Source organism: Sander vitreus, chromosome 18 (assembly GCF_031162955.1).
Source record: "Sander vitreus isolate 19-12246 chromosome 18, sanVit1, whole genome shotgun sequence".
NCBI lineage: Eukaryota > Metazoa > Chordata > Actinopteri > Perciformes > Percidae > Sander > Sander vitreus.
In genome coordinates, this window is record NC_135872.1 from 6,809,652 (window position 1) to 6,823,872 (window position 14,221).

Sequence of the window (14,221 nt, forward strand, 5' to 3'; positions counted from 1 at the left end):
ACTCTGATACAACACTGCTCTGCACCAAGAAAAATATTTCCATTAATATTGTGTTTAATATTGATTTTAGTCAAATAACCCAGTCCTAGTTAGTCCCATTCTTCCACATTCTTATTTTTGTTCTTCCTTTTGCTGTATCACATTCTTATTTAATGGAATTGAATATTTATCTCACACACAGTTAGGATCAATTACCACAAACTGGTTTAAAGATTAAATGTCTTTAAACCGGTTGGTGTTAATTGAGCTTAACTCCGAATATGAATCTATTTTGCAGTCACCCTTTTAAAATGACCTAAAGGCTGCCTTATGATGTTATCTCAAGGACAGGTTGTTGGTGGTCGGATTTTAAGATCCTGTAATTTCATTCTGATTCACTGCTGGAAGACTTTCAGGTCTGCAGTTCACAAAGACTCTTTCTTCTTTATTTCCTTCCCTCCTTCCTGCCGCTGGCATCCCCTCAAAGTGAAGTGGGATGTTGGTTAGATTATGTCTGGTTAAAGGTGACTAGTATTGCTGTGTGTCTCTCACTTACACACAAACACATGAAAACAGTATTGTGACAGATGTGGTGTCCATATCTGACTTTATTATGATGATGATGATTATTATTATGATTATTATTATTATTATTATTATTATTATTATTATAAGAGGAATATAAAAAAATGGTTGCATAAAATCTGAGAGCGCTGGTCTGTGTCCATTACAAATAGATCTTGCGTTTAAGGAGCATTGGTTGCAGACACATATGGTAAATTGGCTATTTTTAACTGAGAACCAGCTGTTTTAATATTTCTCCAGGTTGCTATTTTTCTCATCCTCCTCCAGATCACTTTCACCTCTGTCTGGTCAATTATAAAACCTGCACTGAATTGGATTTGTATTTTAGAGTAACATTACATTGTCTGCAAATGTTCAAGTCATTTCAGCTATTTTACAGAGACAAGTAAAGTTGTTCAAGCCCAGGAATTACATTCATAGTGGACGAATATGCAATCCACATTGCACTGTGCCAACATTCGATGCCAATGCAGGAAGCAATTTATTTAGAAAGGTAGCGATGTACGTAACACATCCAACTTCTTTTTTCCCCATTTCCCAAAACAACCTATATCCCACATCAGTGAAAAACAATCAGACCTAGCGTCATGTTTGCAAAGGCTTGATTCCAACAAGATGTTAAAGTCAAAACCAGCTTCATTTCAGTAGCTTATCCTCTAATACGAATGTGTGTGTGGAGGTCAACTTCAGAGGAGGAGGGGATTGGTAGAGGCTAAAGTTGTGTCACATATCTATCAGCCATGTCTGACTCCTTCATGGAGGTCAAGTGATGAAAGACCTGTGAGCACATAATGGGTTTTGCCCAAGTATGCTTCTTCATTGAGGTGTTTTCATTGGTTATACCATAAATTGTTCAGCGTAGGGGTTAATTTATAGTTGAGCATACTAGATGAGGAACAAATCGACATATATAATTAAAGTAATCATGTTTACCTTCTCTCATTCATTTTGTGAGCCGCAGTTGTGGTGAGGTCAGGATTTGCACTGAAAAAAGGCTATCCTAGATTACGAAATACAAAAGATTAGCCTCTTTTCAAACACTACCATCTTCTCTTCAATGTTAGCAAGCACTACCACACACGAAAAAGCTTAAACTGACTAGTCAAAGTTAGTGTGGTCTCTAAATAGCATTTCATGAGGTCCTCATCAGTGGTATTGTATACAATCTGATCTGCAACAGTGAGAATTATAATTTAGTAGTAAAGTCGAACTCAAACATCCATTTAGTGTAACAGACGCAACAGGAAAACTGTTTTTTTAAAAGATCTATTTTGTAGAACTTGATGCATTCAATAAACATACCATATAAGTAAACCTCAAGTGTGATTCTGTATATTAATGCGCAATTCAACAATGCAGTTTGATATGATGCTTTGTCTTTTGAAAGATTTCTTCTTTGCTAAAGTACAGTGAACTCAAAGAAATAACATTTTGTATTGTTTGATACTTGACCATGCTGCTTGTGCTGGGTTTGCATTCACAATCTGCTTGAGAAATGTCGAAACATGACAATATGTCTATTTTTATTGGTGGTTGATGCTGATTGTTGAATAAAAATGGACTTTGTATATCGACACTATCTGTAAGCGTAAACAAAGTTTTATGCAAATAAAAGTAGTTATGAGTCTATTCTATACCTCTTAATTGCGACGCTTATTTTTTGTAATTAATCATCTCTATGAAAACGCAATTTTTCAAGAATAAAGTCATGCTATTTTTAGAAAGTAATAATATTTCAAGAAGAAAGTTGTAATGTTTTTAGAATTAAGTTATAATATTCCATGGACATGTCCATGCATGTGCAGTCCCGGACCCTCACAGACATGAGTAGATGATTCAATTTAAGTCACACAAACCCTTGCAGCTATTTGAGCTTTACACCTCCATCCATCTGTGGAGGGTTACTTCTTGTAGTTTGGGATTATTTGGAATCATTGCTGATGTAGGTCTATAATGCCAACTAACCTATTATAGTATATATTTTGCTAAATAACGAATAAACCTGATTTAGTTAGTGTAATGGCAGGGTCCTTTGAAGCTAAATGAAGCTGCTTTCTTTTCTTGGTAACACACACACACACATATGCACACAAGCCTACTTCCTGTTAAGTAACTTTATTAAAAAGCCTGTGAGAGCTAAACAGGGAGATTAGTAACCATGGGTGCTGGGCCTGAAGGCAGAGCACTGCATGACATTTGACTTGTACAACATTTTCGACACAACACAGGGATCATGAAAGACCTATCATTTACGGGGACGGATAAGGTAAAGATCCAAATAACAATCCATACAACATCTCCTGTCCTTTGTAAATAGAGAACAAGTAAGAATGTGTGTAAATTTAAACATGTACAGACTCTACCACATTCATACTGATGATGACCTAATGACGTAATTAAACTATTGTAGATTAGAAGAAACCTTAATGAACCGAACAGGAGATTGAGTCACATTGTAACAACAGAAAATCAAACATCAAAGAAACACAGAATGAATGTCAAGCATGTGGAGTTTATGAAACATACTGTAACATGAAAGTAAATTCCAACGCAAGAAAATGTAAACTTCAAGACATACTTTTATAACAAAAGTATAGTAATGCGTATGCTTGTAAAGTAAGTATACGTATATTTATGTAGTAAAAAAGTAACACATGGCTATATAAAAATAGTTTCTTGTTGTTTTCAATGACGTTAGCTTTACCACACTTTATTTTCCCTTCTAGAAAATTTCTTTTAAAAGTACTAAAAGTATAACATGAGACAGTGTGTGTGTGTGTGTGTATATATATATATATATATATATATATATATATATATATAAATGTCAATAGACCAAAAAATATGGAAAGCAAACAAATGCATTCAATTAACAACTTTGCAAATGTATGAACATGTATTGTAAGGTACAAAAGCGATGATTTGTATTTATTAGTTTTTATTTTGGGCAGCTTCAAAGTGAACATAGATTTATTGTATGGTGTGTGTAGTTTGACATCAAAAACATTTGGGATGTCTGTGAGAGGAAGTCTTTCATGGGATACAACTCTTTAAACTGCTGCTTTAATAGGCACAAAACACAGACACACACACACACACACACACACACACACACACACACAGGCTGCAGATAAAGAGATAAATGAAGGCACCATGTTGTCTTTGGCTTTGCCCACAGAGGAATGCAGCTTCGATAGACCTCCCTCTGTCTTCTCTCTCTGCCCTTACCATGACACTGTCCAGCCAGCTTGTCTGTCTCGCTGGGAGACTGTGATGTGTGCATGACTTTGTGGGGACAATGTCCTGGAATGACGTTGTGGGGACTCACCTGCATTCTGGTTACCAAAATGTGCCACAACCATAATTATTTAGTTTGTGGTTTTAGATTAAAATTAGGTTGAGTGTATGTTAAGTGTACTGTAATGAAGCTAGGAAATGAATGTAGTCTATGGAAAGTCCTCACAAGTATAGTGAGAAGTAGTATGTGTGTGTGTCAGAGAGAGAGAGAGAGAGAGAGAGAGAGAGAATACAGAGACAGAAATACAGATAGTCATTGTGCAAGAAATACACACCCATCTAGATCCCACTTTTCTAAGGTTGAATGGACTGCACATTAAAACACACACAAGGAACAGAACAAAGTTTTGTTGTATATACCTTTTTTGAACCACTGTTTTATTCATATAAAAATCCAGTTGGCGGAATGTACAAAAAACAAAGAAGAACAGAGCATTTCAGAAGCCCTGCATGCCAGTGATAATTGGTCTTATACTTTGTCGAAAGACAGGCCTGCATTTATATGGCACTTTTAATCCAAAGTGCTTTATTGTTTGGCACTCATTCACACTCCTATATGACAGCGAGCTATCATGCAAGGTTTCAGTGTCATGCTCAATATGGACAGGAGCAATTGAATCACTGACTATGCGATCAATTGACGACCCACTCTTTCTACTGAGCCACAGCCATCCTAACTTTATCACATTTATTCTTTGTTGCTCCAACAAAGGCCAGGAACAAGAAGACTGCAAGCTTGCAAACATGGATGTAAACAATGCATCATTTTAAAATGCTCAAAAAATCTTTTTTGCAAATGTTTTCTGATGACGGAAATGCATTCAACATGTTTGTTAGACCTCAAAGATACACACAATGTGCTTTGTTGAGCAACAGTTAAGGTGTTAACATAAAACTCCACATACCATAGCTGCCATTAGGCCACTGTATAGCCCATATTGGTCAATTACATTTTAGTCATATACATCAAGTAAGTGACTCTCCTTTTGGCCAGCTTTTGCAGTAACAGTAAAAAGTTTGTTTATTGAAAATGATAACCACATTGAATGCACACCAAACGCTGCAAATACTGTGAATCCAATGCAATTGGATATAGAGACCGAGTGAGGACTGAACCAGTAATGCAGAATCCATTCACATTACACACTGAGGTACAGCTGTTCTGCTGGCCCGCCCTCCCAGCATTTGATACATTAGTGGAAAGTGTCCTCTTCTCCACAGAAGAATTGAAAGACCATGAAGCTGTGAATTTGGGACTAATCTGTTTTAAGTATTGTTGCCATGTCTGTATGTGTGTGTGAAATAAAGAGGAAAGAATAGAAGGCACATGGAAAAGACGAGATGACTTTCCCATCTTACATTTCTGAGCTGAGAGGTTTGAAATGGATTTGTCAGGCATACACATCATCTTTCAGTCAATTTCTCATCATCCTCGTCTGAAGTCACACAACACTCAACATAAAGACTCATCTCTCCTATAGTAGCTCAACAGCAGTCTGACATTATGAGGGTTCATGACTGAAAGAGTAGTGCATTTACAGCTCTATGGGTTATATATAACCCTTTTCCCTCCTGTTTTTTCTTTTAAAATAAATTCATGTATGTTTGGTATAGGCAGGAGCGTAGCACAAAATTCTGGGCCCTGTAGAAAGGCATTTTCTATGGGCCCCTCCCCGCATCCACAGCTATTCATTCTAGCATATTTGTAGGCCCTCCTCACACGAGGCCCCTGGGTACTCAGTCCCCTTCTCCCCCCCCCAGTCCGACGCCCCTGGGTATAGGTCCTAGCCTGACAAGCCAGACCCACATCAAGATGTTGGGTCTGGGAACTTACCATTGGCAGGGCTAAATCCGAGGGGTGGGATAAACGGTTGTCTTTCAAATTCCCTCTGCATGCAATAGGATAGTGCTACAACCAACCAGCGCAACGAAGAAGGTAGCGGAGCTAGTTGACAGATTAAACTTTTGCCGTATCCGGTCGGCAAAACTCCGAACACATCTTCCTTTTTTAAGAATGACTTCAGTGCCGTTCTTTGTTCTTTTCTCAAAGAAAAGCTTAACTCCAAGTCTTCCAGAGTCGCGGCCAAAGCAGATTTGAAAGACCACTGTTCGCCAGCAGCAGCAGTCATCCTCTTTGTTTTCAAGTAGCAGGGAATTCACGCGGAACCGTTGTAACTCTGCCGTCATTATGTTAAGCCCGTCCATGACTCTATACACAATGTGATTGGCCCAGCTAGAGTTTGGCTTTTCCAGCTCGCAAGCCAACGGAGAGTTGCTAGACCCCATGGCTGCAAATTACATTTGCTGCCGATAGGGTGTGTCTAGATTTATGGGCTATATAGGTCCAGCAGGTATTCTGGAAAACACTATAAATTTCAATCCCCCGCAGTTGGATTTACAGTAAAGGAATCTTGCCTGCTTCTCTTCACATTTAGATCCACTAAATGTCATAGACTGTATAAAAGAAGTGGACATAGCCACTGTGACATCACCCATTGCTTTGTTGACTACCGTTTTGAAGCCTCGAGTTTGGTTGCCATCTTGCTTTTTTGGTACCAGAAGTGACCATATTGGGTGGAGCTGGGGAGGGAGTGAGGGTGGATCTGACTGAGAACCCTAAGGACACTGCTGTGGTTTGGACTTGTCAATCACAAAGTAGCCACGCCCCAAAACATACCCTGCTTTATCATCTATTTTACTCTAAATAGGACCATAATTTACTAAATGAACATAATGCTGTCTTGAACAAAACTTGAAACGAGCAATTGAGAAAAATAAACATATTATGAAAATGTTTGCTGAGGTAAGCAGTTGACTTCTATACAATCTGACTTGACAACCAGTGGAGTCCCCCCCTGTTGGAAATTAGAAACAATGCATGTTTCAGGCACTGCACTTTTCAGGCCCGACGGTTGCTGCTTGGTAAATGTCCATTGTGGTCATTTAAACTCTGTTGAAAAGGTAAAACTATTCATATTTGGCAGAAAAGATTACATAATAATTGTTCCATATCTGCTGGGTGTGTAACATGTTAAGCGATAGCAACTTTTTAAAGTGATATTATGTCAGTGTTGTGTCTTTTTCCACTGTCCCCAAGTGGCCAAACAAACCATTATTACTGCTTTAAGACTGTTATTGTGAATAGAAAAGCCTTTAAAACCCCATTCAGTTATCCGACAGTGACCTCTGTGGTTGATTGTATAAGCCGAGCATTCCATGTTAACAGAGCTACGTTTAAACAGACATCAATTAGTGGAGAATGATTTCTAATGCTGATTGATTATTCCTTTAGGCGATGTAACCAGAGGAAACAAAGGGAGACACGCGGTGGAAAACCTGTTGAAATATTTTTGGCAACAAGATATGATTATAAGTGTATATGTCTTCACTCTAATAGCACACAGTTGTCCTGAACCGTGAGAACCCACAGCCCCCAAACAGTCTGTGGTTAAAAAATGTAATTCTGCACCTTAAACTAGTAAAACCACACTGCGGTTCCCCTGACAAATTTCAGAAGATTTGGAACCCATTGGATTACATTAACACTAAGCTCTGTGCCACCGCTCCATCTGTAACTTTTAAATTATCCTTACAAGATTATCTGAAAGAAATGTGGTATCCACATTTATTTTGTCACTGTTGGGAAAACTGTTTTTCCCAAGTGTCATAAACTAAGTTAAAAAAGACTAGATTTCTTGCAGACCTCGATGGATGTTTGAGTTCGAGTAGGGTTTCAGAAACTGTCTGTCTTCCTCTTCTCCTCCTCATTCTCCTTTTCGTTTTCTTCCTTCTTCAGATTAGACGATTATAGAGTCAACAATTAAAACAATTAATAAAGCAATGAAAACAAGTTATCTAGAATAAGATTGGCCCACTCTATGGTCTTGGTCTTTGTTTCTTCTGTCTTTTCAGAGAGCACTACTGCTGAGAAACTCTACCAGGTTCTGCATGAGCATAAATGTGTGTTCTTCTGAAAAAAACACCAATGTTGACAGACCATCATTTAGCAATTAAGCGCCCTGTGTAGTGGAGAGATTTTGGATTATTTAGTTTTTTCAGGTCATTAGGAATAAACCTAACACACATAATTACGGGGAATTGAGATGGTTTGTTTGCAGCAGTGTGGCTTTGCAGCACGTTTCGTGCTCTGAGGTCATGCAGACGTTTCTTGGCCTTGATGCCACACACACAGAAACACACTTTTATCTCTTCGATACTTGAAAACAGAAAACGTGCAGAGACTTTGTGATATCCGGCTGTTAGGGGCATCAACGTGTCGAATTTGTAAAGGGAATTATCTGCTTCCTCTCATTTCCCAAGTCATACATATTTTTCTCTATCTGAGGTATTTTGCACACATTGGTCCCTGCTGCCCTTCAGAGAGGATGTCGTCATGGCATAATGCTGAGTATCTGGTTTCAAAATATCTCCCGGGCTATCGAGCCGTTACCATGCAACATGCTCTCAACATAACATCAAACCAAGGAGCTTTTTCTCATTAGGCACTGTGGAGAACAGCGAAAAGGGAAAAGAAGTGGTCTTTATGCCACAGCCAAAAACAAGACAAGAAAGGTTCATCAGTAATACGTTAACTGTCAGCAATGTGATGCAACAGCTAAATAAACACATGGGTAATTCAGATCATGTTGTCTCTCTTTTTATTTCTGTTTCTTTCAAATTTGTTTACAATTCAAGCATAAAATTCAAGATGTACAAATATCCTCATGATTTATACTGTATATTATCAAATATAATATTATTAGTCTTTTTTTTGTTACTTTTGTAGCTGGGTGGAGCTAGTTTAACGTTATCATTTTAACTAGTTTGTATACAGTTTAGTAGTTAAGTCAGGTGGTTCTCAACCTTGGGGTCGGGCTTCCTCCAAAGGGTCACAACATAAATCTGAAGGGTCGTGAGATGATTAATGGGGTATGAAGGCAGAAAAAACAAGGTTCTTCTACACAAATTTGTATTTACTAAATTTATTTTTACAGCTGGGGTGCAGGACTTTAACATATAAATGAACGTCCGTTAAGCCCTTGCCAAACAAGTTCACACAATGCTGATTAACCCTGTTCCCGTGCTATTGCACTAGAGATGATGCATTTTACGTCAACCAGCCAGAGCTAACGGGGGCAGGAAGGGGGGAGAGACCATAGCGATGAAGCAAAAGCTAGGAGTTTTGCAGAAGCTATGACGGAAAATCCTAAGAAGCGTCAAAGAAAGGTTTCTGTAGCGGATGCTCCAGATACAAAAGAAACTCGGCAAGAGGAAAGATTGAAGTAGGGGATGTGGGGGGAGCATGCAACAGTGTTTGTGTAATCACTCTCACTGCCAAAGGGGGAGACAAGTGCTGCACTCCAACTTTAATCCTTTGTTTTAATGATAGTAAACTATATTTAATCTTTAACTTTGCATTGTGTTTAACAAGCTTTTGTTAAACACAACGTGTTTAACAACGTGTGTAAAAATTCGAAACTAGAAAGTATAGTTCTCAGATAACTGGAGTAAAAAATACAATATTTCCCTATGGAAAATTGTACAGTTCTTGAGTGAATTGCACTTACAGTAGATACTTTGCATCAACGGAAATCTTTACCTAATATCATTGTTTTAAAGCATTCTGAGCTAAGGCTCTCTCTCCTGCAAGTACTGGACGAACCGCAACATGCGGAGGCCAATTTCAACATCAGTCAAAATGGAGACGGAATTTACACAATATGTCATCGGTAAAACACAGAGAACCTCACAGCGAGCCAGCTCTGGAAACTGGTTTTGAAGTCGTACAAATATTTTGGTCATAATTTAACAAAACAATACATTAAGCAAGAATAGACGAAAAATTAGTGCAAGCGACTGATCAACATCTGCTTTGCATTAAAGTGCTGGCTGGGTCCAAGCTGACAGTAGTGATTGATTGTAAATGATACTCAATTTGGGGGCTGAGGGATCAGTGAATGAACACCCAGAACAAATCTCTCTCTCTCTTGTCTTTCTCTTTTCCTCTCCAGTCTCTCATTCCCAGGTGTCTTCACAGCGGCAGGCCGTGCTGATGGAGAACGTGACCCGGATGTCGGAGCGCTCTCGGCTGCTCCAGCAGACCCTGGGCGAGGCATCCACTCAGGGTGACCTGCTGGAGAACATCTGGAAACTGGAGAATCTCTTCCAGAACCACAGCGACTGGCTGCAGAGGCTGGAGATCCTCATCAAGGCATGACACAAGACACACACACACAAAAAATGCAAGAGCTTTTACAGAGCAGGGTTTCAGACCTGGGAACTGTTACAGGACATGGATAGAGTTTAATGATGATGTAAGAGATAAGATGAGAGATAAGATAGATTTTTCTTGGACAAACAAAATATATCTGCTGTTTAAAAAAAATCAATAGAACATAGTGCATGCATACATACATACATACACACATACACATACATAAAGTACACAGACACAGACTGTTGCATCACTCTGCATTGACATGCTCATGTTGCATCCACAGACGGCCACTAGCCAACAAAATTGCACACTGCCCGTTGTGTCCTCATAATATGTGCAGTAAGGGTAAGCCGCCTTATCAACATAAAATCAGAAAATGTTTTACATGTGTGATAGATGGAGTTTCAGGTACTGAAATCACTCTGTACTTTCTAGAAATGTGCTTTTCATTAATACTCAACAGCCAATGCTGTTTTACTGTGATTTCAAAGTTATATTTATGAGTTATTAATAACTTAGGATGAATGATAGTTCTAAGTTCTTTCACCCTCAGAGCCTGGAGGTGGAGCTGAGGAGCATCCAGGCTAACTCCCTTCAGTCAGAGGGCTACCTGGTGCAGCTGGACGACAGGTTGTCCTCCCTAAGCAGCTCCACCGGCAGGAACCTGACGGGCCTGACCGCGGAGGTGTCCCGGGCCTCCACCTGGCTACACGACCAGGACCTCCTGTTCAGGTACACATTTATATTACAGTTAGTCTAAACTGGTGATGATCCACTTGTTGTAATTGTAAGATTGTTCAGGTGCCGCCGGAAATTCCCTCCCGGGTGTCCCTCTTTTTAGGCCGGATGCCCGTCACCATCCTCTTTCTTTGTGTTGGCTTTCTAAACTCCGGTGGATTTCTGAGGACTATGGTTAACTGCTCCTCAGATCTCTGCAGGGTGAATCCAGACAGCTAGCTAGACTATCTGTCTGAGTTTTCTGTTGCACGACTAAAACAACTTTTAAATGGACATGTGCTCCACTCAAACAAGTTCCTTCCCGAGGCTATCTTGCAGAGGCACCGTCATTGTGTCCGGGGCTTAGCGCCACCCGTGACGATTGTGATTGGTTTAAAGAAATGCCAATAAACCAGAGCACGTTTTTCTCCCATCCTGGAATGCTGTGTGGACTAGCCAGACCCTCCTCCGCAGCGCTGTGTGGAGGAAGGTCTGGCAACGCGAAACTATATTACAGTGAAATGCTCGTTCCCAAAGCATGTAAGTTTAATTGCATCACAACGAAGACTGTATAGTATAATGAGTGCATTTGAAGAATAAAGTTCTGTTTGTTCAGGGAAACCTCAGGACAGGTGAGCAGGCTGAGAGAGAAACTGGACGATGTCAGTTGGACGGTGGGAGCTGTCAATCACACCTTCAGCAATGACATCAGTATTCACCACTTGAAGATACAAGACTTGCAGGTTCATCACAGCTTACACAAACATGTCCTACAAATCCAATCTACTACTGAAAAAAATGTTTTAAAGACACATGTTGAAAGTTAACATTTATACAGTACAGTACATACACAACACATATTACAAGCTAACTAAAATCTTACTGCAGCACACGGATGAACTACTGCGGCTGTTAACACTCCCTCTGCCTGCACTCCTGTTGCTCAGATCCAGATCAGCAACATAACAGAGGACACCAGCAGTTTATGGGTGACCCACATCCACACGGAGGCCCAGCTGAGGAACGAGATGGAGATCCTCAACACAATTACAGAGGACCTTCGCCTGAAGGACTGGGAGCACTCCCTGGCCCTGAAGAACCTCACCATATTCGAAGGTCAGCTAAGAAATATGTTCAGATTGCTTCTCTGAGTGCAAAAGAGCCCTTTTTTATTTAACCAGGACTTCCCATAAGGGAGAATTGAATGCTTCATTCTGGCATTTATTCATTCAAGTCCAAGTGCCCCTTTCGTCAGCCGAAATGCTCCCCTTAATTTCCCTTTGGTTAGCTTCAGTGCTCCGTTCCAGTAAGCATTGGTTTGGTTATTTGCAGGTCAAAAGGCATCAAGTTGTGGTGGTGATGGCACAGTGGATATGACATATGCTTTTGGTGTGGGAGGGCTGGGTTCGATTCCCACTGTGATACATCAACCAATGTGTACCTGAGCAAGACACTTAACCCAGAGTTGCTCCAGAGGCGTGCGACCTCTGACATATATAGTAATTGTAAGTCGCTTTGGATAAAAGCATCAGCTAGATAACATGTAATGTAAAAGTTGTTTAAGTTAGAACTGGGCAAAATTTAGTTGAAAAAAGTCAGTTCTTTTCAAACATCAGGTTTACATTAAAAAAAAATTCTGCATTTAAATGATTGTATTAAAATGTGAATCAAGTCCTAAATACACTTTAAAAATAGCCAAGCAATGGTTAAAGGTGATCTAGACTTTTTAGTCCAGTTCTGATCTAGACACCCAGCCGTTTTGTCATCTGGAATTTACCAAAACCTAATGCTGCTGAATTGTGCTAAGCTGCGTCGTGCCGTGAACACAAGGGCGTAACTTTGGGTTCAACATTGGGGGGGTTGAGATCTCCACTTTTGAGGAAAATTGAAATCTTGAACCTTTATTTATGTAAAGGAAATTATAATAGGTTTTCGGGGTGGGTTGCACTGACCAGTTCTGATTATTGGGTGGGGGGGGGTTAAACCCCCCATACTCCCTGTAAATTACACCTATTCGTGAACACGTGTTTCCACTGACTCCTCACAGCATGTGATAGCCGTGCAGGGCTGTTGTGGTCTTGCTTGGTAGCGGCCAACCTGTGATGGTATTCTCCCTCTAACCAAAGACTTCTCCTGCACTAAACTGACACCACACATGTTTTCTTGCTGGTGACTAAAAATGTCTCCATGTTCAGCTTCTCAGTACTTGTGTAGATTGAGTTTCTGTGGTTTAAAGTTAAGTTTGACTCCTACATACCTGTCAGTGCTTTTCACATATCTGTTATCACTGTTTAAGGATTCAACATGCTTCAGCCATGTTGGAGTTGTTTTAAGTTAAGACTAATTTGATGCTGCTGCTTCACATTAAAAGTTTTCCAAAGCCAAACCAGCACTATATCAGCTGATATAGATATATTCTACAATTTGGTCAGCCCATCAGATATAATATTGTAAAAAAGAACAGTACAAGTAGAGACGACCACAGTGAGCTGTTAGATGAAGAGGTTTGAACGATGAACACTTGCACCACGCCAGCATGGCTTGACTGGTTGGGGTTGTTCATGGCTCAGTTCAGTGCAAGTATCCCCAGCCCTATTGAAAAACGACAATCCCCTATGAGCAAGCACTGGCGACGCCAGCAAGGAAAGACTACGCTTTTAACGGGAAGAAACCTCAAACAGAACCCGGTCCTGGTAGGCGGCCATCTGCCTCGACTGGTTGGGTTCAGAGAGAGAGAGAGAGAGAGAAAGAGAGCATTTAAGAATGCAATTAACAAGAGTAGGAATATATGAAAACATTTATACACAGCATAAGGATTTGAGAACTTTAACTTTAAGTATAATGAATGCCTTTGGGTGGGACTTTGTTCTCTAAAAGGTTCATATACAATAGCACGTCTGAGCCAATAGATGTTTGCAGTGTGATTGAATGGAGAGTGGCCGTGGCACGCAAACGTGATTTTACACCGTGGGATTACTACCGCCGGTTATTGAGCAACTCTGAATGTTCTTCCTCCAATCTGTTCAGATGTGATTAGTCCCGACGTGGTACGACTCTCGCTGCCAGGGCACAAAATGATTTCCCTGGCTTGTTAAAATCAGAATAGGTATGCTATGACATAATGCTGGCAGGGGACGTGGCCCGAGCTGATTGATGGCAACTCAAACCAAACGAGACCCCTGATCGCGTGTCTGCTTCACATGTGGGTGGGATGCCATTTTTCCTGGGCCTGGAAACAATTGTGGGTTAAATTTAGACGCTACTTCCAGAGTGAAAACTCAACTACTCAGCTCTGTCATTAGTTTTAGCTCTGTAGCCCATTTGTTTGTTGTTAGTTTGGAGTCACCTTAGCCAAGAAAAGTTTTACATCTCTATCCATGTTTATCCTCGTGCCTCCTTTTTTTTTTTCTTCTCTGTCCTCTCCTC

At 40.1% G+C, this 14,221-nt stretch overlaps 1 protein-coding gene across 1 annotated transcript in view; it reads left to right on the forward strand.

Moving 5' to 3' along the window:
• scara5 (scavenger receptor class A, member 5 (putative)) overlaps positions 1-14,221 on the forward strand; it is an 83,276-nt gene that overhangs the window by 25,653 nt on the left and 43,402 nt on the right. Inside the window, exons 4-7 of the mRNA XM_078275283.1 lie at positions 9,873-10,072; positions 10,632-10,810; positions 11,412-11,538; positions 11,743-11,911. Of these exons, the coding sequence (XP_078131409.1) occupies positions 9,873-10,072; positions 10,632-10,810; positions 11,412-11,538; positions 11,743-11,911 (675 nt within the window). The remainder of the gene's footprint in view (positions 1-9,872; positions 10,073-10,631; positions 10,811-11,411; positions 11,539-11,742; positions 11,912-14,221) is intronic.